We start from the raw sequence: 26,248 nt of genomic DNA, 5'->3' as shown, positions 1-26,248 counted from the left end.
AGTAATTTGATGAAGCTGAAGATGCAGTTTCCTCCTACCCAGTCAGATGTGTATCACAGAAAATTCCTCCTACCTGTGCAGAAGCCTGTTCCAAGTGGTCCCAACTGATGCTAGTTAGAAGTTAAATGTATACGCCCACCATCTTTAGGATATATTTTTCCAACCCTCTTCCCAGTCTCTTGTTTATTGTAATGTATCCTGACTGAAATCTATCACACAGATCTGTCTAGAAAAAGCCTAAAGCAAATTATTAACAAAGAACACAATCTTAGTATATAACTATATACAGGAATACTTATATAACAGATGGAAAAGTAAGATATTATTGTCTTCTGATAGGAATATTGCATCACCTGTAATGTGATCTAGTCAATTCAGTTTGAGTTAAATCTTTTTTTTTTTTTATATTCGAGTTTATTCTTCATTTAACTTTTAAACACTACTATAGTTGAATATTAAAACAAAAGCAAGTAGTGAGCATATTATGATTATAGTCCTTCACTCAATCACTACTGCAATAAAACCCCAGCAGTGAGTGTTATTCATGGGCCTACTAAGAGGTCTGACACTGAACACCACCCCGGGGATGATGTTCATCATCCTCATATGCTTCTCCATTGTAATGGCGCCGTCTTTCCTGATTTGGATCAAAGTCCACTAATTCTACCTGGTCCATTTCATCAGTCTCTTCTACTTCCTTCCTCTCAGGCAGAAGTTTTTCCAGCAAAGAGAGTTTATCAGGAGAGAGAAAGCCATTCTCAGGAAAGTTTACCTTAAATTCAATGATTAGGCGACCCTTTTCATATGGCCTACGATAAATTGGCATGCCTTCATTTAGCACACACTTGATATCTCCATGCTTGACGATCTGACCTGGATGAGAAGTGATGACTATGGTTCGGTTGTCAAGAGTAGATATTGGCTTCTGGAAGCCACACAACGCCTCAACCAGCTGTATGTCCATACACATGAAAAGATCTTCTCCTCGTCGAGTAAAAACAGCATGGTCCTTCTGATCTAAAACAATGATAATATCTCCTGGCTCCAGTCCTGGTTCTTGGTCTCCTTCACCATGGAATGTTATCTTCTGGCCATCTTTCATGCCTTTGTCAATACGAACTTCTAGAATTTTCTTTTCTCGAACTATCTTCCTTCCATTGCAGCTTTTACATCTATCTTTAGGGCTGATCCGCTCCCCATGGCCCTGGCACTCCATGCAGACAGACTGAATTTGCTGAACCATTCCAGGTCCTCTCTGATGAATTCTCATTTGCATCCCAGTACCTCGGCAATTGGGACAGCATTCTACCGCTCCTTTCTTACCACCTCGGCCTTCACATTTGTCACAAATCACATTCTTTTGCAGAGCTAGTTTTCTTGTTGCACCATTATATAAATCTTCTAAAGTTACTCTAAGTTGATGCACAACGTTTTTACCTCTCCTCTCTCTCTGCATCCTGCCTCCTCCTCCGAAAAACATATCAAAGATGTCCATGGGGGAGCCAAAACCACCACCTGCTCCACCTTCTTTAATTGCCTGTTCTCCTCCTTTGTCATATAATTCCCTTTTCTTTGCATCAGAAAGCACTTCGTAAGCTTGAGAAATCTGTTTAAACTTCTCGCCTTCGTTTGGGTTCTTATCAGGGTGGTACTTCAAGGCCAGTTTCCTGTAAGCCTTTTTCAATTCTTCTTGGGTGGCATTGGGTTTGACCCCCAAAACATCATAGTAAGTGGTTTCTTTCACCGTTTTCTACAGCCGGTGAGCGGGCCGATGCCGGTGTGGGGGAGCGGGAAGGAGCGCGTTGCTGTGCGCAGCTCGGGAAGCCGCCGCTCCTCCGCCTTTCACCGAGCGTTCTGGAAAGTTCCCTTGAGTTAAATCTAAACAAGCCCTTGGATCTAACTTGCAGTTTAAAGGAAGTCTAGAGGAAAGAGAAACATGCTAAAGAACACTTTATGGAAGCAATCAGACCCAGAAAGCGGGCTATTTCATAGGAAAACCAGCCTTGTCAATTCAGTTAATCAGTGTCATGAAAAAAGGGACAGTTCAAAATTAAAAGGGGCTTAAGAGATACAATAAAGAAACCAATGCTCTATGTGGCTCTCAATTGGATCTGATTGGAAAACCAGATATTATTGGGATAATTGAGAAAATCAGACTATGGAATGGATATTAGGTGATACTAAGAAATCACTGTTTATTTTGTTAGACATGTTAACATTAATTTGGCTACGTAAGCAAAAGTTGTTTTTAAAATGTAGATACAAACATTTAGAATTAGAAATATCAAGACATCTAAATTACAGATTTTTAAAATATAAAGTAAGTTAATTTTTTATTGAAGTATAGTTGATTTATAATATTTCAGGTGAACAGCAAAGTGATTCAGTTATACATATATGTTTTTTAGTATTTTTCTCCATTATAGATTATTATAAGGTTGAATATCATTTCCTGTGCTGTGCAGTGGGACCTTGTTGCTTATGTTACATGACTGTGTGTGTCTGTCAATCCCAAACTCCTTTCATCCTTCCCCTTGCTCTTTGCCTCTGGTAACCATAAGCTTGTTTTCTATATTGGTGATTCTGTTTTGTAAATAAGTTCATTTGTATCTTAGATTTCATGGTAAATTAATTTTTTAAGGGAGGGTGAAATAAAGTCACTCTGAGAAAAACTCAGTGTTTATCACTTACGCAGTCTCAGTGCAAGATTCCTAAGGAATGTATTTCAGGATGAAGGAAACAGAACACTGAAATGCAAGACAGAAGAGCTTACAAATAAGGACTTTACATAAAAACAGGTATTGACTGCATAAAGCAACAACAATAACATCAATATGGAGGATCTAAAAATAAGCCATATCTGAATGCTGGACATATTAATGTACCATATGGAAGGGAGAGGGTCAGCGTAGTAGCAATCAGAGGCTCCTTTACTGTTATGGAAAAAGGTACATAAATAACCTTTAGACTGTCAAGTATGCACATTAAAATAGAAAAGAACTTACTAAAAAAACGGAAGAAATAGGAAGTATAACTTCCAAACCATTAGAGAATAAAGGAAAAAGAGAAAATACAATGATTTCAAATGCAAGCAGGAAAGCAGAAAGTAGCAATTTAGGAAAATCACAATATAAAATAATCATTATAAGATAGTAACAAATCCAGATATATAACTAATTGCAATAAATATAATGTTCCATTTTCCAAGGATTGTTGTACTTAAGGATTTTTAAATATAGAGCTATATGCTATACATTAAAGATATGCTTTTCATCACAGGCGACTGAAATGCAAAAGTAGGAAGTCAAGACATACCTAGAATAACAGGCAAGTTTGGCCTTGGAGTACAAAATGAAGCAGGGAAAAGGCTAACAGAGTTTTGTTCTTTTAAAATTTATTTGGCTGTACTAGATCTTAGTTGCTGTGTGGGATCTAGTTTCCTGACCAAGGATTAAACCCAGGACCCCTGAATTGGGAACCTGGAGTCTTAGCCGCTGGACCACCAGGGAAGTCCTGCTAACAGGGTTTTGTCATGAGAACACGAGGGTCATAGCAAACACCTTTCCAACCACCCAAGAGATGACTCTACACATGGACATCACCAGATTAATACCAGAATCAGATTGATTACATTCTTTGCAGCCAAAGATGGAGAAGCTCTGTATAGCCAGCAAAAACAAGACCAGGAGCTGACTATGGCTCAGATCATGAGCTCCTTATTGAAAAATTCAGGCTTAAATTGAAGAAAGTAGGGAAAACCATTAGGCCATTCAGATATGACCTCAAATACCTCAAATACAGTGGAGGTGATGAATAGATTCAAGAGATTAGATCTGATAGACAGAGTGCCTGAAGAACTATGGAGAGAGGTTCCCAGCAGTGTACAGGAGGTAGTGACCTAAACCGTCCCAAATGAAAAGAAATGTAAGGCAAAGTGGTTGTCTGAGGAGGCTTTACAAATAGTTAAGAATGAAGAAAAACAAAAGGCAAAGGAGAAACAGAAAGATATACCCAATTGAAGGCAAAGTTCCAGAGAATAGCAGAGAGATAAGGTCTTCCTAAAGGAACAATGCAAAGAAACAGAGAAAAACAATAGAATGGTAAAGACTAGAGATCTCTTCAAGAAAATTAGAGACAGCACGGGAACATTTCATGCAAGGATGGGCATGATAAAGGACAGAAATGGTAAGGACCTAAGAGAAGCAGAAGAGATTAAGAAGAGGTGGCCAGAATACACAGAAGAACTGTACCAAAAAGGCCTTAATGACTGGGATAACCATGATGGAGTGGTCACTCAACTAGAGCTGGACATCCTAGAGTGTGAAGTCAAGTGGGCCTTAGGAAGCATGTGAAAAGTGAAAGTGAAAAGTCGCTCAGTCGTGTCTGACTCTTTGCAACCCCATGGACTGTAGGCCACCTGGATCCTCCATCCATGGAATTTTCTAGGCAAGAGTACTGGAGTGGGTTGCCATTTCCTTCTCCAGGGGATCTTCCTGACCCGGGGATCGAACCCGGGTCTCTGGCATTGCGGGCAGACACTTTACCGTCTGAGCCACCAGGGAAGCATGACTATGAACAAAGCTAGCAGAGGTGATGAAATTCCATCTGAACTATTTAAAATCCTAATGTTGTTAAAGCGCTGCACTCAATATGTCAGCAAATTTGGAAATGTCAGCAGTGGCCACAAGACTAGAAAACATCAATTTTCATTCGAATCCCAAAGAAGGACAATGCCAAAGGATGTTCAGACTACAGTACACTTGCACTCATTTCACATGCCACCAAGGTTATACTCAACATCCTTCCAGCTAGGCTTCAGCGTTACATGAACTGAGAACTCCCAGGTGTGCAAACTGAGTTTCAAAGAGGCAGAGAAACCAGAGATCAAATTGCCAACATTTGCTGGATCATGGAGAAAGCAAGCGAGTTCCAGAAAAACACTTATTTCTGCTTCATTGACTATGCTAAAGCCATTGACTATAAGGATTGCAACAAACTGGAAAAATCTTCAAGAGATGGGAATACCAGACCACCTTACCTGTCTTCTGAGAAACCTGTATGTGGGTCAAGAAGCCATCATTAGAACCAGACATGGAACATCTGACTGGTTCCAAATTGGAGAAGGCATATAGACTGTATATTATTATCACCCTGCTTATTTAACTTATACGTAGAGTACATCACGTGAAATGCCAGGCTGGACGAATCACAGCTGGAATCAAGATTGCAGAGAGAAATATCAACAATCACAGATATGCATATGATACCACTCTAATGGCAGAAAGTGAAGAGGAACTAAAGAGCCTCTTGATGAGTGTGAAAAAGGAGAGTGAAAAAAGTGGCTTGAAACTCAACATTCAAAAAACTAAGATCATGGCATCTGGTCAGTCTCATCATGTCATGGCAAATAGAAGGGGGAAAAGTGGAAGCAGTGACAGATTTTATTCTCTTTGGCTCCAAAATCACTGCAGACAGTGACTGCAGCCATGAAAACTGAAAGACGCTTGCTCCTTGGAAGGACAGTTATGACAAACCTCAGTTCAGTCGTGTCCGACTCTTTGCATTCCCAAGGACTGCAGCACACCAGGCTTTCCTGTCCATCATCAAGTCCTGGAGCTTGCTCAAACTCATGTCCATCAAGTCGGTGATGCCATCAGCCATCTCATCCTCTGTTGTTCCCTTCTCCTCCTGCCTTCAATCTTTCCCAGCATCAGGGTCTCTTCCAAGGAGCCATTTCTTTGCATCAGGTGGCCAAAGTATCGAAGCTCAGCATCAGTCCTTCCAATGACTATTCAGGACTGATTTCCTTTAGGATTGACTGGTTTGATCTCCTTGCAGTCCAAGGGACTCTCAAGAATCTTCTCCAACACCACAGTTCAAAAGCATCAATTCTTCGGCGCTCAGCTTTCTTTATGGTCCATTGGCTATATTCCTTGTGTTGTATAATATATCCTTTTAGCTTATTTATTTTATACAGAGTACTTTGTACCACTTAATCCCCTATCCCTATCTTGACTCTTCCCCCTTCCCTCTCGTCACTGGTAACCACTAGTTTGTCTTTGTACCTGTGAGTTTGTGTCTTTATTATAGTCCCTAGTTTTATTTTTCAGATTCCACATTTAAGTGAGATCATAGAGTATTTGTCTTTACTGTGTTGTAAACAAAAGTGCTGTCACCCAGGCTTTGCTATTCCATTCATAGAGCACAGGCAGAATAAATTTAGCACAATACTTAAGGGCCTTATGGTTTTTAGAAGGTCAAATGAGCACTGGCTTCAAATTAAAGTCACCAGTTGCACCAGCTCCTAACAAGAGTCACCCTGTCCTTTGAAACTTTGAAGCCAGGCACTGACTTCTCTCCAGCTATAAAAGTCCTAGATGGCATCTTCTTCCGGTGTAAGGCTGTTGGCCTGCACTGAAAATGTGTTGTTTAGCACAGCCAATTCTGTGAATTAGCTAGATCTTGTGCAGATCTTCCTTTGGCTTCTGCATCAGCACTCGCTGGCTCACCTGGCACTTTTACGTCATGCAGATGGCTTCTTTTCTGAAACCTCATGAACCAACCTCTGCTGGCTTCAAATTTCAGCTTCCTCACCTTTCTCAGCTTTCACAGAACTGAAGAGAGTTAGGGCTTTGCTGAGGATTAGGCTTTGGTTTAAGAGAATGCTATAGCTGGTTTGATCTTTTGAGACCACTAAAGCTTTCTCCACATCAGCAATAACGTTTATCATGTCCAGAATTTTTGGACTCCTAATTGTGCACCAATAGGAGATACCCTTGAATCTGTATTTAGTTTATCTCTTCACTTCTGGTATACTTGTATCTTATAGCAGCATCCAGGGTACTTCTTACTCCCTGGTGTAAGATGTTTTCAATATAGAGGATCAGTATAATATTCTGGAGAATATCCAGATGATCAAGGTCCTGTTAGCCTATACTGTGACAGAGAGAGCAAGAGAGGGTGCAAGGGAGTAGTCCCGGGAAGGACCATGACTGGACACCAATGTCTATTCTATGTGAATGGTTTCTGATCTTTGTTTCTGATAGAGATAGAAAAGAACACACTTATCAGATCAAAAGCCACATACTGGGGCTTCCCTGGTGGCTTAGTGGTAAAGAATCTGCCTGCCAGTGCAGGAGACACAGGTTCAATCCCTGATCTGGGAAGAGCCCCACATGCCTCAGAACAACTAAGCCTGTGCGCCGCAACCGTTAAGCCTGTGCTCTAGCGTCCGGTGGCCACAACTACTGAGCTCACGTGCTGCAGCTACTGAAGCCCTTCCACCCTAGAGCCTGTGCTCTGCAATGAGAGAAATCACTTCAGTAAGAAGCCCATGCACCACAACTAGAGAATAGCCCCTGCTTTCTGCAACTAGAGAAAAGATCGCGCAGCAACAGCACAGCCAAACCCAGCAGTCATAAATAAAAATACTTAAAAAATAAAGGCGATATACCAAGAGCCAGAGGCTATGCTGGATTATCAAATAGTCCACCACCATCCACCATAATCAATCTGGTTTTTACAGGAGCCATTAAAGTTACAATTCAGTTGCTCAGTTGTGTCCAGCTCTTTGTGACCCCATGGACTGCAGCACGCCAGGCTTCCCTGTCCATCACCAACTCCCAGAGCTTGCTCAAACTCATGTCCATCGAGTTAGTGATGCCATCCAACCATCTCATCCTGTCATCCCCTTCTCCTCCTGCCTTCAATCTTTCTCAGCATCAGGGTCTCTTCCAATTAGTCATTTCTTTGCATCAGGTGGCCAAAGTATTGGAGTTTCAGCTTCAGCATCAGTCCTTCCAATGAATATGAACCATAGTAGTGAAAAAAATAAAAGGAAATATAACCATATAACCACCACATTCTTTAAGTATTTGAGGACAATATTAATCTCTGCCATTCCACGTAGGATGCAAAACTATTTCTAATTGATCTTGGCTTGGTAGGGGTAGATGACACTGCTTTGGGAGCTTTTACTTGTCTTTTCCTACCATTATGGCTCTTACTCCATAGATCAGGGAACTCCTAGGAGGGTCCTACCAGAGTCTAAATAGATACTTTCAAACTATGCTTTTGGGAATTACTGATATCATCAGAGGATTTTTCCATAGACCCATGAGACCTACTGTGAGAAATACTTAGGCCAGGACTCCATTTATTACTCAGCTTCCCTATACCACTTACTAGGGGTGCCATGATGTTGCTTTGGTATCCTAATACTGCTGTCAGTTCAGATTCTAAAACCCACATCTCTTAAAAGATCTTGCTGTTCCTCCTTTTTCCTATGTACAGTTCCTTTAATAAATTACAACAGGTCCCATTAGGATTAGAGGAACTTCTAGTATGTTGTCATAGAGTTTTTCCTCAAGATAATTCAGTCTTCTCTGGGTCTGAGAACTGGCTCTGCTGTCAGTTGAGTGAGGGATCATGATTCTTCTCTTCAGTAGCAATCAGCTTTTGGCTCATTCACTCTTGATCTTTCTGTTTTGGCTATGTAGGTTGCGTAATGTCCTACCTGGCTATCTACCTTGCAGCGGGAATACCCTGACACAGACCTCTATTTGCCTCTTCCCTCTAGCTTCCATTCAGGCTTTGCTGCCTGTTATGGTAATTATGTCTGCCTTGCCCCTGACAATTAAGTCAGGGCCTCCACTCTTTCAAAATTGTATCTCTCTATTGACACTGGGGATTCCAGTTCCACATCAGCCTCCTCTGGGATGAATCCTAGCTTTCAAAGAACAGCTACTACCGATAATCTCAACAATGCCAGTGCTCATCTCCAGCAGATTTCTTATTGCTTTATTGAAGGGAGTGGCCTCTGGCCTCCAGGGAACACATTCAACTGACAAGTTCTTTAATTTCCATTTCTGATTGCTGATAAAGCAGTGCTTTTTTGTTTTAGTTATTTTTGACCATGCTCCATGGCATGCAGGATCAAAGTTCCCTGACCAGGGATCAAACCCTCCCCCTGCACTGGAAGCCCAAAATCTTAACCAGTAGACTGCCAGGGAAGTCCTATGTTCTTTGATAGTAAAGCAAATTTATTCTAGCATGTCTACATTTTAACTTTTCCAAGGAAGTTCTAGCATCTCCTCCTCTCTCACTATGGGATGTTGCCTTCCCGAGCTTCAAGGAGCTTTCTCAGTGGTGGGCTAGGATCAGTTCCAGGCTTCTTTGCCAGGATATTAAATCCTAAGTCACCAGAGAGTGTCTTTTTATTAACATATGCTTTCTTATCCAGTCTTATATTCCAATCTTCTTGTTTCAGCACCCTCAAGATCCCCTTCCCTTGGTATAGTCTCCCAATTCCTACTGGTACATATTAGCCAGGTTCTGCAACTCTTCTGGTGAAAAATTTCTTTTCTTCCAAAGCAGAGTCAGTGTTTCCCCAGCTGGGCCATAATAAAAGATCCAAATTTTTAGCCTAGAAGTCATGTAGGAAATTGCAGGCAAATCTTGAAGAGGGCAGGTATCACTTACAAGGCGTCTGTCTCAGATGCTGAAAGTAAAGACTAAGAAAGAGTTGTAAATGGCCTGGTTAAACACTGAAGTTTTCTCAACCCAGAGCCAACCTAAAAAGACCTAGAGAGTAATTTTCATTTTCTGGTTTTGTTTTTTTTTGTTATCCATAATTATCAAGGTATCCAGTTTTCAGAACTTCCCTGGAAGTCCAGTGGTTAAGACTCTACACTTCCAAGGCAGGGTGCATGGATTCAATCCCTGATTAGGGAACTAAGATCTCACCTGCCTTGCAGCATGGTCATGTGTCTTTAACTTATTATTTCACTGTTCATTTACATTACTGTACACATTTGTTACAGTTAAAAGGAAAATATGATTTATACCCTAAAGGTTACTGTACAAAGTCATTAATAATTAGACAGCTGGTGTTTTAAAGGCTTTATCTTAAGCAGAAAACCTGGTTGACTGTTATATACATACATGTATTAGAGTGTTTCAAGTACTGAAAGAAACTGGTTGGGGCTTCTAGGTGTGCTGGGAATATATATATATATATGTATATATATATTTTCTATTTATAACAATGATATACAGACACCCCTGCCTAAAAATTCACTATCTAACATGTTTTTAGGAATGGATTAAATCCTCTGAGGAATGCCTGAACTAGAATACGAGATATTAAAAAGAATAAAATCATATTGTTACTCATTGTTGTGAATATTGCAGTCCATTAGAGACACAAGGTCAGCCACTAGTGATACTAAGATTGATCATTTGATATACAGTTAATGCTTTCCCTCTTGAGATTGGAAAGTTATCTCTGTGGTGTTACTCTGGCTCTATATGAATGTTTACAACAATCAATCATCTGGTTTTAATACCAGTTGATAATCCTTGCCTGAATTTCATTGGAATTTGTTAAATTATGTTTTTCTAATTGTTTCCTTCACACTGTTTACAAGAATTCTGTGAAGGTTTTCTTCATTAACTGGAACTATATGGTTTTCCTAAAATAAACTTTTACTGGAAGAGCAAAATAATGCTTAATAGTCTCCCTTTGGACTTCCTACGTGTCTCAGAGGTAAATAATCCACCTGCCAACCAAAAGATACAGGTTTGATCCCTGGGTTGGGAAGATCTCGAGAAGGAAATGGCAACCCACTCCAATATTCCTGCCTGGGAAATCCCATGGACAAAGGAGCCTGGTGGACTACAGTCGATGGGGTTGCAAACAGTCAGACATGACTTACCAACTAAACAATAACAACAATTTTCCCTTTAATTACCAATTTTCAAAGCAAATGTTTTAAAAGTTACCCCAAATGGCAATGAGTGAGAGTTCTTGATTTATTTGCATTTTGAGTATCATCATAAAATAATGAATTTCATTCAACCAGTGTGTTCAATTTGATCATTATTCTTTTAGTTACTGAGATTGTGATAACTTTGTTCAGTGGGTACCTTTTCATGTAGGCTCCTGGGTTCTTTTGACATGACAAACTTTTATCTTCTAAAGTTTTCTTGCTTCCTAACACAAAAATGTGTCCCAGGTACACTTTGAAAAATGCCTACTTCTAGATGTGGAATCAGCAATTTCTTCAAGAAGCCATGCTTTATTTTAGTAGGTACTAGGTTGCTCATTGTTTCTAGTCCATTTCAATGGACAAGACCAGAAAATATATACTGGAAAACTCATAAGTTCATCCTGATTTTTCACTTTAAACATTAGTATGTTGTCAGTGGGTTTCCTTGGTTATATAATTGTATATCTTTTCCTTATACAAAAAGCATTGATTCCTCAGGGGCTTTCCTGGTGGTCCAGTGATTAAGAATGCACCTGCCAATGCAGGGGACATGGGTTTGATCCCTGAAAATTTCACATGCTGCAGGACAACAAAGCCCAATTTCCATAACTATCGTGCGCTTAGAGCCTGTGCTCTGCAATAAGAAGCTACAGCAATTAAGAATCCTGCACACTGCAAGGAAGAATAGCCCATGCTCGAAGCCTCGCATAGCAATGAAGACCCATCATAGCCAAAAATAAACAAATAAAAACACTGATTGCTCCCACTTTTAATATAACCATGTCTTTTGACCTATTTATTGGAAAATACTTTATTTTTAAAATTCCTGTATTGATAATACTTCAAACAAAATAATTTCAGAAACAAGTTTAAAGCTTAAGAGAATTTCACATTTAAGGGCTTAAAAGTTTAAACTTTTAGTTAGGGATTTTTTTGTCCTTAAGAGAGTACATCCACTTAAGGATGGAAAGTCTTCAGAACTAACTCTCTTTGTGATTATATTGCCAAGTTGATATGGTTCAGTTCATTTGTTCTCAAATTGAAAGAATTTTAAAATTTTTATTTTTTGATTAGGTAATTAAATTACATAATTCAAAAACACACAGGCACTTCCCTGGTGGTCCAGTGGTTAAGACTGCGGTCCAGGAGACTCCATGTTCCCAAAGCAAGGGGCCCAGGTTCGATCCCTGGTCAGGGAGCTAGATCCTGCATGCCAAAACTAAAAAAACAAAAGATAGATCCTGAATGCCACAACTAAGACCCCATACAGCAAAACAAAAGCAAAAAAACCCCAAAGTACACCTACAGGAGTCTTAAAGCACATATGGTCATTTCTGTCCTTACCTCAACTTCTTTTCCCATTTTTATTGTTTTCTTGTTTATCCTAGGAGTGCTTATTTTTGCAAATATAAGCAAATATTATACCTTTATTTCCTTTCTACCTTTACTGTCTCTCACACAAAACATAGCATGTTATGTATTAATATATTGTCCTGCACTTCGCTTTTTACACTCAGCAATATATGCTGGAGATCACTCTAAATCAATACAGAGAGCAATGAATTATTTTAAGAGTCAAGTAGAAAGTTTTACTAACGTTGACCAGAACACCAACCAGAATGTGCTTGACTCAGTTCAGTCACTCAGTCGTGTCCAACTCTCTGCGACCCCATGGACTGCAGCATGCCAGGCTTCCCTGCCCATCACCAGCTCCCAGAGCTTGTTCAAACTCATGTCCATCAAGTTGGTGATTGATTAGATGCTCTTAATGTGCATTAACTATTTCCAAATTTATTTCTCAATCTTTTAAAAAAGTGACTATATATACAAAAATTACAATTAGTACAATTCTCTAGAATGCATATGTGTATTTGGCATTTTTATTCAGTCTACATCTATGGATATATGCATTTATCTGTAAATAACCAAAGAAAGAGCTCTCTCTTTTTTTAAACTTAACTCACAATACCATTATCACAAATAAATTTTTAACAATAATTCATGGTATCTTCAAACGTCTAGTCAGTTGTCTCATTTATGAGATAATTATGATAATATTTTTTTTAAATCTTAAAAATAAAAAACTATGATCCAAACAAGGCCCACACATTACGATTACTTAAGACTTTTAAAATCTTTTAAACTGCAGGTTTCCTTCCATCCCTTTTTTCCCCTTGCAATTTTTTAAGAAAACTGGTTGTCTAATCCCCAGAGTCTCATACAGTCTTAATTTTGCTGACTGCATCACTGTAGTATGGCTTAACATGTTCCCCTGCCTTCTGCATCATCTGTGAATTGGCAGTTTTATCTTGAGGTTTGATCACATTCAGGTTCCATACTTTCAGTTAGACTAATAGGTGGTGGTAGTGTTCTCCAAAAGCAACATATTACATATACATATGGAATTTAGAAAGATGGTAATGCTAACCCTCTAGGTGAGACAGCAAAAGAGACACAGATGTATAGAACAGTATTTTGGACTCTGTGGGAGAAGGCGAGAGTGGGATGATCTGAGAGAATAGCATTAAAACATGTATATTATCATATATGAAACAGATCCCCAGTCTAGGTTCGATGCATGAGACAGGGTGCTCAGGGCTGGTGCACTGGGATGACCCAGAGGGATGGGATGGGGAGGGAGGTGGGTTCAGGATGGGAAACACATGTAAACCCATGGCTGATTCATGTCATTGTATGGCAAAATCACTACAATATTGTAAAGTAATTAGCCTCCAACTAAAGTAGATAAATTTTTTTAAAAAAGCAACATATTTTTATTGTCCGGTTGTTTCTTTTTTTATGGTATTAGCCACCACTGATGCTCAATGTCGAGATCCATTAGCTCACTAAGGGTTCATTTACTTTTTCTTGTGGCTAATATACCTAACAAAACTTACAATTTAAGCCATTCTTTTTTTTTTTTTTTTAATTTAAGCCATTCTTAAGTGTACAGTGGCATTAAATAATTCATGTTGTTGTGAAACCATCACCACTATCAATCTGCAGAACATTTCTCATCTATCCAAACTGAAACTAGGTACCCATGTAACAATAATTCCCCTTTCCTGCTCTCCCCAGCCTCTAGCAACCACCATTATACTTTCTGTCTCTATGAACTTGACTGCTCTAAGTCCCTCATATAAGTGGAATCATAACAGTACTCTTCCTTTTGTTCTTGGCTTATTTCACTTAGCATAGTGTCTTCAAGGTTCACCTATCTTGGAGCATGTGTCAGAATTTTCTTCCTTTTTTAAGGTCGAGTAGCATTCCATTGTATATAAATACCACTTTTTGTTCATCCACACATCAGTCAGTGGACACGCTGTAGACGTGGTACCATTTCTTAAAAGGCAAAAAGAGCTTATATGGAAGCATCAATAAACCTCAGCAAAATCATTAAAGTTGTCTGAATTACAGGTAGAGTCAAGAACAAGAAGCAAGATCTCCATCCCCACACAAATTTGCAACAGACACATATTCTGAACCCAAACTATGGTTCCAGCAATATTTTTCAGACCTCAGTGCAAGTGCAAAGGAAATTCCTATATTTCATTTAACTGTGCAGTTGGAGAGTTTCCACCTATCCTTCAATTGGATGTGCTTAATTGACAATGTGGAAAACAGTGAAAAATTATTAAAGAGATGGGAATACCAGACCACCTTACCTGCCTCCTGAGAAATCTGCATGTAGGTCAGGAAGCAACAGTTAGAACTGGACATGGAACAACAGACCGGTTCCGAATTGGGAAAGGAGTATGTCAAGGCTGTATATTGTAACCTTGCTTATTTAACTTACATGCAGAGTACATCATACGAAATGGCAGACTGGATGAAGCACAAGCTGGGATCAAGATTGAATCAAGATTGCTGGGAGAAATATCAATAACCTCAGATATGTAGATGACACCACCCTTATGGCAGAAAGCAAACAGGAACTAAAGAGCCTCTTGTTGAAAGTGAAAGAGGAGAGTAAAAAAGCTGGCTTAAAACTCAACACTCAAAAAACTAAGATCATGGCATCTAGTTCCATCACTTAATATACAGGGAAACAATGGAAACAGTGACAGACTTTATTTTCTTGAGCTTGAAAATCACTCCAGACAGTGACTGCAGCCATGAAATTAAAAGACACTTGCTCCTTGGAAGAAAAGCTATGACAAACCTAGACAGCATATTAAAAAACAGACATTACTTTGCCGACAAAGGTCCATATAGTCAAAGTGGTGGTTTTTCCAGTAGTCATGTATGGATGTGAGAGTTGGACCATGAAGAAGGCTGAGCGCCGAAGAATTGATGCTTTTGAACTGTGCTGTTGGAGAAGACTCTTAAGTCTCTTGGACTGCAAGAAGATCCAACCAGTCAATCCTAAAGGAAATCAGTCCTGAATATTCATTGGAAGGACTGATACTGAAGCTGAAACTCCAATACTTTGGCCACCTGATGCAAAGAACTGACTTACTGGAAAAGACCCTGATGCTGGGAAAGATTGAAGGCAGGAGAAGAGACAACAGAGGAAGAGATGGTTGGATGGTATCACTGACTCGATGGACATGAGTATGAGCAAGCTCCGGCAGTTAGTCATGGACAGGGAAGACTGTTGTGCTGCAGTCCATGGGGCGGCAGTCAGACACGACTTGAGCGACTAAACTTAACTGAATTGATAATGTAATGAGATGATAAAAGGCAAGTATCAAGAGAATATAAATGATAGAACTCTATAAATGCCTTTCAAGTGATGAATATGCTCAATTAAAATGACATGCTTTTATAGACTGATACCAGTTCTGGCAGTATTACCTGTGTGAAGACATTTTCAAAGATCAAATATAAAAAATCTCATTACAGATCAGCACTAACAGATGAACATTTGCAGTTGATTATGATGATAGGAAACACTGCTTGTAATTTTTTTAGCTGCACCATGCAGCACATGGGACCTTAGTTCCCCAACCAGGGGTTAAATCCATGTCCTCTGCACTGGAAACACAGTCTTAACCACTGGATCACCCCGGGGAAGTCCTAGGAAACAGTAACTTTTGATCCCCAATTAGGCAGCTGACTTGTACAACAAAAATTTGTACTCAATTATTATTTTGAATTTTGTTAATAAATACAAGGAAATTGTGGAGATTTGTTTTCCTTAATTTTTTATGTACCTATATATCCTTGATTTTGCTTCTTGGCATGTAAAGCCTGATATTTACTATGCTATCCATTATAGAATAAGCTTGCCACCCCCTGGTCTAGAAGAACACTTGTCAATACATCCAGCTGCTTGTGATCACTCCCAAGTTCTATTCCTGTCTCCCACTCATTAAATGGCCTCTAACTCAAGCCAAAACTCTAGAAATCATCCTTGGTATTTTACTTTCCCAGAATTTCTTTATTGTTAAAATGTTGTGTGTCAGTCCTACCTTGAAAAATAATAATTTTAATCCATCTCCTTCTCTCCATATCTGCTTTTACTCACTTCTTGTCTGCACTAATGAAATAGTCTAATTGGTCTCCCTACTCCTGCTCTTGCCCTCTGTATACAATTTATTTTTGGCTTCATTGAGTCTTCGTTGTTGCACTCTGGCTTTCTCTGAGGTACACGGTTTTCTCATCGCCATGGCTTCTCTTGCTGTCGAGCACGGGCTCTCAAGTGTAGGCTCAGTAGTTGCAGCACACAGGCTTAGCTACACCAAGGCCTGTGGGATCTTCCTGGACCAGGGATGGAAGCCATGTCCACTGCATTGGCAGATGGATTCTTTACCACTGGACCACCAGGGAAGTCCAGTGAAAGTGTTAAGTCGCTCACTCATGTCCAACTCTTTGCAACCCCATGGACTGCAGCCCACAAGGCTTCTCTGTCCATGGAATTCTCCAGGCAAGAATACTGGAGTGGGTACTCATTCCTTTCTCCAGGTGATCTTCCTGACCCAGGGATCGAACCTGAGTCTCTTGCATTGCAGCCAGATTCTTTACCATCTGAGCCACCAGGGAAGCCCAAGAATCTCTTTAAAATGTGAAAAGATCATTATTCCCCTACTTTAAATTCTTTGTTGTCTTCTCAATGCATTTAGGATCAAATCCAAATTCCTTATCACAATCAAGGCTTCATATAGTCCAGTCCACCTCTTTAATCACATCTGCAATGAACTGATTGTTTATGCCCCCGAAAAATTCATGTTAAAATCTAATCCCCAAAGTGGTGTTATTAGAAGGCTGGGCACTGGTGAGATTAGGTCATGAAGGTGAAGACCTCATGAATGGGATATGTGCCCTTATGAAAAAGAGACTTCAGAGAGCTCTTTCTCTCTTTCCACTGGGTGAAGATATAAGATATATGAGTCAGGAAGCAGGTCCTCATGACACCAAATCTTCTGGCACTTGATCTTAGACTCCAGCCTCCAAGTGTGAGAAATAATTCTTTTGTTTATAAGCCACCCCATCGGTGGTACTGTTATAGATGCCAGAATGGACTAAGACAACCTCTCATTCCTCTCCAGGTTCCCACTCTCATCAAATACACCTCCTATCTCTTCCTTGGCCTTTACATCTGCTGAACACTTAACTGGAACCACTTTCCTTGCCCTGTTTGCATGTCTGGTGTAGTGGGAATTCCTAATAATGTACTTTCACAGCCTTGAGAAATTTCACAGAAATAATACCTGGAAAAACAGCATGTATTAAGAAACTATATTGATGATTACTTCTCATGTCCTTCTTAGAATTATAGCCTTGTTACAAACCCCAGGGTCAGACCCAGAAGGGATTATGACTGGGATCATGAAAGCATGGACTTGGAACGCCTAGTCAGCATCAGGCATGAACGCTGCCTATGCACTTGCTAACTGTTCCCAAGACCAGCCCAGAAGGGAATGGCCTGGGGTAAACACAAGGAGATCCGGACTGTGTCAGTGTAGTCCATGATGCTTAGGAGTATGTGACTGATATGGCATATGTCTTGAGAAAGATAAGATCTGAGAAAGTCTTGTAGTCTGCAGTTACGAATAAAAGCTGGACTCAGAGTGGACTCTGCACCTCAGTCCAATAGAGGCCGCAGGTCCCCGACCCCTTGCACCAGATTTCGTGTTCTGTCTTCATTCTCATCACTCACTCCCAGACCATTAGGGCAACAGTCTGGGTCTTTCTTTTCCTTTGGATACTAGATAAATATGTACAGTATGCCTTCCTTTCCTGTTACTCTCCATCTTATTGCCTGTTGTATTTCCTCTCCCTTTTATCTATGAAGTACATACACAATGATTTAAACATCTGTCTCTTAAAGCAAAAATCCAGGCCCAAGTCCTTATGATACTTTCTGCTTTCTTCATCAGTGCCCAGTACACAGCAGACACTTATTGTTGAAAGAAGGAAAGGGGGAAGAACCTAAGTAGTTTGGGGGTTAGGAAAACTGGATATATAAAACTAAGGGTCACCAGTACTTAAATGCTTTAACTCAGAAAGTGGATAAAAATAATCCAGGAGTGTATCAAGTTAGAAGACAGGGGAAAAGAGCCCTGAAAAGCTAGCATTTATGAGAAAGGCAGTAATTAAAACAATAACATCTAATCCTTACTGAGTGCTGTATGCCTCATTTCCCTTTTAGTTGAAAACACTTTCCCTTTATGGATGTGAATGCTCCCTGAGAGAACCGATCCCCCAGTGTGGGGAACTGATGCTCTCACTCTGTAATAACAGCTGACATTTATTGAGTTTACTGAGTACAAGGCAGTGTTTTAAGCATTTTACATGTATTAGTTCTCACAATCCCATGAACATATTAACTGTTAATGAGAAACTACAGAGACAGAGAGTGAAGACATACGACAAAGAGGATAATTAAAAGAGCAAAGGCTCTGGGAAGGGGCCTAGCCATGGACAGTAAAAGGGACATTTCCTCCACTATAAAAAGGAAAAGACACAGGCAGAGAAGTGCACATTTAAGTTTGTTTAAACCAAAATCTTTCATCATGGAACTTGATTTCCCTATAATTCTAATAACTTGATTAAAAAAAAAAAAAACTTCTAACATGGGAGTTTTAATGGGCTTCATAGGAAGTAATAAAGAGCTGTAGGGAATAAGGAGAGGGAGGAGGCAATTCTGCTGTATGTCTAGACATCTATTAAGTGCCAGGTATACCTGAGGCTTTACAGATCCCGAGATGGGCAACATGTGGAGACTGTATGGGTGGGCCTCTGTTCTTGGGTGGGCCCCCTTCCCCACTCTTCTGTCCCAGATCTTCAATTTACCCTTGAGGATTCCAGGATTTGTTGCCTCAATGAGATATATGGCCACGGTACTCTGGCCAGAGGATGGACCTGAGGCCCAGAGTCCACTCCTGGGAAATTTTATCTTAAGATGAGTGACACAAGACATAAGACTGACTGGGTCTTCCCAAAACATATGACCTGAAGAAATCCCCCGTTTCTGCTCCCTGAACCCCTGGAGCTGACCCAGGTCTTATCCTTCTAAAAGCTGGTCTTTTAGCCCTTCCTTCTGTTCCAGGAGCCACCCCACATCCTTCAGATTCCTGCTTTGATAAGGGTTAGTCAGAGCCAGCTTCCATTACTTGCAATCCAAGGATCCTGGCCAATAGATACAATCACTTACAGAATGTGCACCAAAAGAATGACAGGTGGGTGGCATGCAGTAGATCCAAGGGTGGCAGCCTCCATCCCTGACCCTGTATCCAGTGTGGTCACAGTCCTTATAGTGGGGATGGTTCCTTAGAAAGACTGACAGATCCCAGCTAGAACTCACCTTCTCAGCCACAGTCATAGTTTAGCCCCTTTAGGCTCCATACCTAATAACTTCTGAGGTACCGGCTTTGGCAAAGGCTGTCAGTCTTGACTCTGCAGTTCTCATGCTCACCATTTCCACATCAATTCAGTCACCTATCCCCACTGCCACACTCTGGCAACAGAGGAGGTCTTTGTGAAACCTCTGGTGACCTATAATAGGTCTTTACTCAGCTTCCTTTGTGCCACTACAGTAGCTTGTACTGTCCCCCATCATGGACTTACTATACCACATTGTCATTATATCTAGCTTTGGTAGTAGCTGCGAACTCTTCACGGTTATGAGTGTAAGTCAGGGTTGAGTACAGTGCTTTGTAATAAGTGTTGAACAAACCAAACAATACACATAATACATGAAGTCAGGAGGCAACATTATAGAATCATGTGAACAACCCCTAAAAAAAGAGAAAACAAAGAACCAGTCAGAAGGTACATAACACCCCACCCCGCAAAAGAAAAAAAAAAAATTAAAACTCTGAAAAATAAGGTAACTTATCAGAAGTTATTCAGAGGCAGGTGAGGACTGAGAATCTGGTCCACCAATGTCCAGGACTGTGTTCTCTGCATCAGCGTGAAACTATCTGATTCTTCCCCCACTGATATAACCCAGCTGTATAAGGAATACATCCAGGTCTTTGCAACTCTTTTCACATGGTCTCTCCCATATAAATGACTCAATTCAGTTCACAGTTAGCTTAGATTTCATGGCAAAGTTTATTTGAAGAAATAAAACTACGACAATCTCCCCATTCCAACATCTACCCTCCTATGTGTGGACCAAGGGGCTGTAATATGGGTGAGGATGGAAAGGGAGGAGGTATGGTCCCACTGTGCAGTTATTTCTCTAGTTTTCAGCATGTGCCACCTCAGCCCTGAGTCCCTCTAACCTCAGCCACTTGTTCAGAGCAGTGGCACTACCCTGAGAGCATTTTAGGTCAGTGGCCATCTCCTGAGTTCACTAATCACATTTCAGTCCCTGTGATCAATATTAGTGATCAGAGGTGGTCAAAGGTAGACAAGAGGCACAGACTGTGGAGGGAATACCTCTATTAAAGAGGGTTCTAAGTGACTCACGGAATCCTCAATTTGTTAAAGTGCTCAACTACAACATACAAAATAAAGGGGTTGAAAAAGTACCTACGGGTGAGAAAGTAATTTACAGACTGAAGGGTTTCCAGAAAATCATAACAAAGGAAAAGTATAGAAGACCTTTACTCATAAAATTTCAGCAACGATGAGGGAAAAGTAAAGCTTAGAGCTTAGTCTCTGGGATTACTAGAACTCTGAATGGAGACCAGCTCCCTTAACTTCTCGTAGAGACTGAATTAAACATTTATCATAATTTTTCTTGCTCTAACTCCTCTCTCATCAAATAAAACTTCTAATCTGAAATTTAATCCAGTTTCCTGTATGAAAAGATCTATTACAGGCAACTGATCAGTATGTTTACGGCCTGTAAACCAGTTTCCTGTAGGATAGTTAGCAAAAACCTGGAGATGAGAAATCAAGTTTTCAAATCTGTCAGGTTGAGGCCCACACCCAAGAAGAGATTCATAATATATCTACCCTTCTGGAATAATGAACAAGATACAGGGACGTTGCTGCTGGTCCAGTGCTTAGGACTCTGCACTGTCCACTGCAGGGGTGCAGGTTCAACCCCTAGTGGCATGCTACGAAGTATGGCCAAGGAAAAAACCACCAACACCAACAAGATACAAGATTAGGGTACTGTGGTAGTGAGGGGTAATAAGTATCCATCAGCAGCAGTGGCTCCCTTGTCCTGAAAGTTAGCATATGGCCTCAGCAATCACTTGTAAGTCCAGTGAGCAGTGGCCCAGCCCTGACCCTTGCAGAGGTCCCGATGGCGAAGGAAACAGGCATGGACTCTGAACCGGCGACCACAGTGAGGACAGGCATGTAGGGCTCCAGCATGCGTCTTCATATGCTCTGTCAGATGGTGCTTCAGCTTGAAACGCTTGTTGCAGATGCCACAGCCAAAGGGTCGAAGGCTGAAGGTCAGCATGATGTGCCGGTCACGCTTTGGCTTCACTGCAAAGCGTTTCCCACACAAACAACCAAAGCGTTTTCCATCTGCAGGGGGTGCGCCACCTAGCTTCACAGGCCCGTGCACAGCCTGCCCTGCTCCCCCAGGTCCCCCACCCCATGACAGGATTTCATTCCCATGAAGATCCACTGGTTTCCAGGATGGACCACCTCCTCCAGATGCTGTCCCTGCTCCTGAGGGCAGTAGGAACCCCAGTTCTCCATTCTCTTCAGTGTTCCCTCCTGGAAACACTTTGGTCTCCTCCTTCACTCCTACAGACTGACTTCCGCCTCCTGCTACCTCCTCCTTGGACTCAAAGGGTTCCTGCTTGATGTAGAAGATTTTGGGGGGCAATGCAGTGTGAGGAGCAGGAGACTCAGGTGGGGCATTCTCGCCCTCTGGAAGCCTGCAAGGAGTAGTGGATGTGGGCAGGGGGTGGGATGCAGGAGGGCAAGGAAAACTCCCTGACCCTTTCTGAGACTGAGGAGTCTGAGAGGGTGCTGCTGACCCTTGGTCCTCCTCATCTTCTTCCTCCTCTTCCTCTTCAACCTGAAGCTGTAACATATCTCCCAGTTCACTCCCCTCCCCTCCAATCGGGCTCTGGGTAGAAGCATAAGACTGTGCCGGGGTCTGGCAAGGGGAAGAGTGGATGCACCAGCCTCCTGTGGTGGAAAGAAGTGTGTGGAAAGGGGTAGCTCCTCGGGATGAAATCCCACCACCTGCGTTTTCCAGTTCTCTAAGGATCTCTGAGCACTGATCTACCACTTGCCACATCTGCAGGCCACTGGCCACAAGGAGGTGCGCAGGGAGAGCATCCAGGGGCAGACGGAGGTGCCCCGAATAAATGAGCTGGAGCAGCCCCTCGAAGGCATCGGCTTCGATAACGCTGGGAAGGGTGAGACGCGGGGCATCCCCCAGAAGTAGTTTGTCGTGGAAGTAAGGAGAAGCGGCGGCCAACACTGCTTTGTGGGCCCTCAGTTCGCGGCCCTGCACCAGGAGAGAGACATCACAGAACTTTCCCTCCAGCCTGTGGCGGTTCAGGGCCTCCAGCAGCAACGAGCTGTGCTGAGGAAACTCGATCTGGATCGTCCGTGGGGCTGGGTTGCAGGCTGGGGAGGGGGCTACGGAAGGCAAAGGCGTCGAGGTATCCATGGCCTCCTGGGGAAGAAAGAGACCCCAGAGGGTCGGGTACAGGAGGTGAGGGGGCGGGGGAGAGCCCCTGCGCGACGAGGGCTGTGGAGGAAAGAGGGGGTCACAGACGCTCGGGATGAGGGCAATCTTATCTCCCCAAAAACGTCCGCCTCCGCTGCACCCCAACGTGTGGGAACTTTTCGGTCGCCGGTGGTTCGGGCAGAACAGTCCCAAACACACCCCGCCGAGAAAACGAAAACAAACCACAACAAAACACCAACCGGGGCTTGAACTTGCAGGGCCTGTAGCGAGGAGAAGGTCCTTTAGCCGCGAGCCGGACCCCGCCGTTCCGCTCCCCAACTCACGTGCCCGCAGAGTCCAACTCCCTGGCAGGCACCTGGGGACCGCGAGCGCCAGCAGCTTGGCCCTTCCTGCCGCCACGCCCCCACGGGTACACACGCGGTCTGGCGTCCAAAGCGCCTCTGCAGCAACCGCACCGCCTCGGCCGGAAGCCGCCTCCTCCCCGCCGGAAGCGGACCTCTAGGAGTTGGGCGGGGCCAGGGAGACAGCCAATCGGAGGGCGCCGGCCTACAAGCCTCACGCCGATTGGTCGCGCCGGGGAGAAGGCGGTGCTGGCGGGAGGCAGTAGACCCGGCCCGGGCCACAGAAGGGAGGAGAAGGTGCACCCGGTACCGAGGGCGCGACCAGTGAGCCATGCCAGTGATTAAATGTAGAGCCTGCCCCCGATAGGTGGAGATTAAGAGGGCATCTAGTGTATGGGCTAGGTATTGTTCGCATCACCTTCTATCCCACGCTCCCTCCCCCGACCTGCCACCAGCGAGGTGGGAGTTCCCATCCTTTCCTCAGGGGAGGCCGAGGCGGCAAATGCTGGCCCAGGGGCCGACTCCACAAGGCTGAGGCACCCAGTTCTTCCCTCCGTTCCGCACAGGAGCACTTTAACCAACAATTAAATAATCTTCATTTCTAGGTAATTATTTTTAAGGGACATGTAGATGTACACTTGTAATTTTTTATCAGATAATGCTGCTGTTCCTTAACCTCTCTACTCTTGGGGTTAAGTGGCGCAGTGGTGAGACACATGGGGGAAATTTGGCCTGTGCAAGACTCCTACTCTAAAACAGTTTCGCTGGTTGGGAGATCGGTATTCTAGGGCCAAGACTATGGCATCACACAAGGATACAGAATTTCTCCCAAGCTGTCAGCTTCCTCTCAAAAAGCAGTTCCTGTCACCATGCTAATCCTCCTGGAGGTCCGAGACTAGGAAAGTCAGCACCGCGATAAAAGAACAATCTCCGTTTATTAAACATGATTTTTCTGTTTCACCACACACTCCAGAAAAAAAGGAAATGGGGCTGGGAGTGGAAGAAAAGGGGCAGTGGTGGGGGAGAGAGTAGGCTGGGGGTGGGGTGGGGAGGGGTGGGGAGGGAGAACGAGAAAACAAAATAAAACAGGTAGGAAGAACATCTCCCTACCCTTATGGGGTGGGGGACGGAATCGTGGGGGGGAGGGGGCCAGGAAGCGCTGTACAGAGGGGTTGCCCCCAGCCCACACACACACACCCCAGATATGTACAGTACAAATCCCAGATAATTACAACAGCCAAAGAAGAGAAGAGGAAAGGGGGTCCAGGGGGAGGGTCTGAGGTTGGGAAAGCAAGGAAGGGCACAGGGATAAAATTTCACATATTTACAACTTTTATATAAGTATAAATTTGGCCCCGGCTGGGTGTCTGTGTGTAGGGGATGGGACTGAAAGGGAACTGTCCATACAAAAGAAAGAAGGGTGGAGTCCGAGAAGTCTCAATACCAAACGCAAGAAGGGATGAGGGGGCAAGGCTGGGTAGAGGACAGCAGTCAGGGACGAGGGGGTGCCAAGGAGGGCCTTCTCTCCTCCTATGACCGACCCACCCCAAACCCCATCCATCCTACCTCCCCTATCCCGCCAGAGAGCTATGTACAGAGAAACACCGAAAAATTGTGGAGCTGGCGGGAGGGAGAGATGTGGAGGGAGATTGGGGCGGGGGGAGGATGAGAGGGAAGCCCAGCCCTGTCCTACCTCCCCCAGGGGACAGAGTCATGGAAGGGGGCCCCCAACACCCCTCCTCCAACACAGGTCCCCCTGCCCTGGGGGAGAGAGACATGGCTTTTCCTAGAGTAAGTTCCCCCCTCCCCCTGGGAGTAGAGACCAAGAGGGGGGGGCAGGGGGGCTGTGTGTGTCAGGGTAGGGCAGATCAGCTAGTCTGTCCTCCCCAACATACACCCCCCTGCTAAACCCTAACCCCTCCCCTGAACCTCAGTTCCGCCCCACCCAACGCACTGGGGGAGGGGGGGGCCTGAGCCCCCTCACCCCGCTCTGGGACCAGCCAAGAGCAGATCAGGTATGGAAGAAAGGGAGACAACTCCCATTCCCCCTTGCCGCCCCCTCCCTGCCCCGGTGGCCCCTCCACCCCATCTGGGTTCTGGGTGGGGAGGGAGAGTATTTGAGAGTGGTAGGAGGAGAAGGAGTTTGTGCGTGCTGAGCCCCCCCAGACGCTCCTGAGAAATCAAGGGGTAATAGGACCCCCTCACCCGGGGTCCCCTCCCCATAACAAGGGGGACAGGGGAGGCCAAAATGGGGCGGTGGAGGGGAGTTAGATTGTCAGCTCTGGTTACTGCTAAAAAATCACCCTGAAGTTGAAAGTTTGGAGGTGCCGCACCCCCAGGGTGGGGGTGAGGGTCTGTCCCCCAGTGCTCAGGGGAACGATGAGGCAGAGGATGGGGATAGCACCCCGGAGTGAAGGGGTCTGTGTCCTGGGGCAAGGGTCCTGGGGGTCACAGGGGACAGCACCCCAGCAGGAAGGAAAAGGGGGCAGCTGAGGCTCCCCGCTCTCCCTCCCAGAAATGGTGCAGTGGGGGTAGGGGACTGGTGCCCCGCAAGGAGGCGTTCAGGGAGGCGATCCCACTGTCCCTCGGCGACGTCCAGTCCTGGTGGTCGGTGCCGTTCCAGGGTGGGGTGCACAGGGAGGGAGGAGGAGGTCTGAGATGCTGGGTGGGCTAGTGGTCTGCGGTGTTTCGGAACTCGCCGTTCTCAGTGATCTGCAGCCGGGGTGGGGGAGGTGGGGCTGGGGGGGCCAGGCCGTTCCAAGGTGGGGCCAGCGTCACACGCGGGTTTGTTGGACCCAAGGGGGGAAGCTGCCTCTCCTGCAAGATACCAAAGAGGAGAGCGCGGACTTATTGAGACGCTTCGCGGGGGCCTGGCTGCCAGCCCCCAAGCAGTGGCCTCCCCCAGAGCTGGCCCACTCCACCAACTATCCCACCCCCTTCCCCCAGGACACCCCTCCCACCCACATCCTCCTCGTTTGTTCTCACCTGCAGGAGAAGGTACATCTTCTGCAATCAGGGAGAAGAGACTCTTACCCCGACTCCTAACTGGGGCCTTCAACCCCAGGAGTCACACCAGGAACCCATTTCAAAAGAGGTCAGTTTCCTATCTCACCCTCAAGCTAACCCTGGCATCT

At 43.8% G+C, this 26,248-nt stretch overlaps 3 protein-coding genes across 22 annotated transcripts in view; all 3 read right to left on the bottom strand.

The window, feature by feature from the left end:
* Positions 1 to 391: 391 nt before the first annotated feature.
* On the bottom strand, positions 392 to 19,536 carry LOC122697705 (dnaJ homolog subfamily A member 1-like). Its single transcript, XM_043908699.1, has 2 exons — positions 19,519 to 19,536; positions 392 to 1,750 (listed from the first exon to the last, which is right to left on the bottom strand). Exons 1-2 carry the CDS (start codon positions 19,534 to 19,536, stop codon positions 554 to 556), a joined length of 1,215 nt encoding a protein of 404 aa, XP_043764634.1. The 3' UTR covers positions 392 to 553.
* Positions 19,537 to 20,251: 715 nt separating this feature from the next.
* On the bottom strand, positions 20,252 to 23,250 carry ZBTB9 (zinc finger and BTB domain containing 9). The gene is made up of 2 exons (XM_043907183.1): positions 23,013 to 23,250; positions 20,252 to 22,758 (listed from the first exon to the last, which is right to left on the bottom strand). The coding sequence occupies exon 2, from the start codon at positions 22,750 to 22,752 to the stop codon at positions 21,364 to 21,366; it is 1,389 nt and encodes a 462-aa protein (XP_043763118.1). The 5' UTR covers positions 22,753 to 22,758; positions 23,013 to 23,250; the 3' UTR covers positions 20,252 to 21,363.
* Positions 23,251 to 24,030: 780 nt separating this feature from the next.
* Positions 24,031 to 26,248, bottom strand: part of SYNGAP1 (synaptic Ras GTPase activating protein 1) — a 32,121-nt gene continuing 29,903 nt past the window's right edge. For 13 of the 20 annotated variants that reach the window (XM_043907150.1, XM_043907149.1, XM_043907154.1 and 10 more), the window contains one exon: positions 24,031 to 25,931. In XM_043907150.1, the coding sequence (XP_043763085.1) occupies positions 25,785 to 25,931 (147 nt within the window). In that variant the 3' untranslated portion in view covers positions 24,031 to 25,784. The remainder of the gene's footprint in view (positions 25,932 to 26,248) is intronic. The other 7 variants (XR_006341956.1, XR_006341957.1, XM_043907163.1 and 4 more) reach the window with 5 other exon arrangements.

This window comes from Cervus elaphus, chromosome 7 (genome assembly GCF_910594005.1).
Source record: "Cervus elaphus chromosome 7, mCerEla1.1, whole genome shotgun sequence".
Classification (NCBI taxonomy): Eukaryota; Metazoa; Chordata; class Mammalia; order Artiodactyla; family Cervidae; genus Cervus; species Cervus elaphus.
This window is presented reverse-complemented; position numbering and strand designations above follow the sequence as displayed.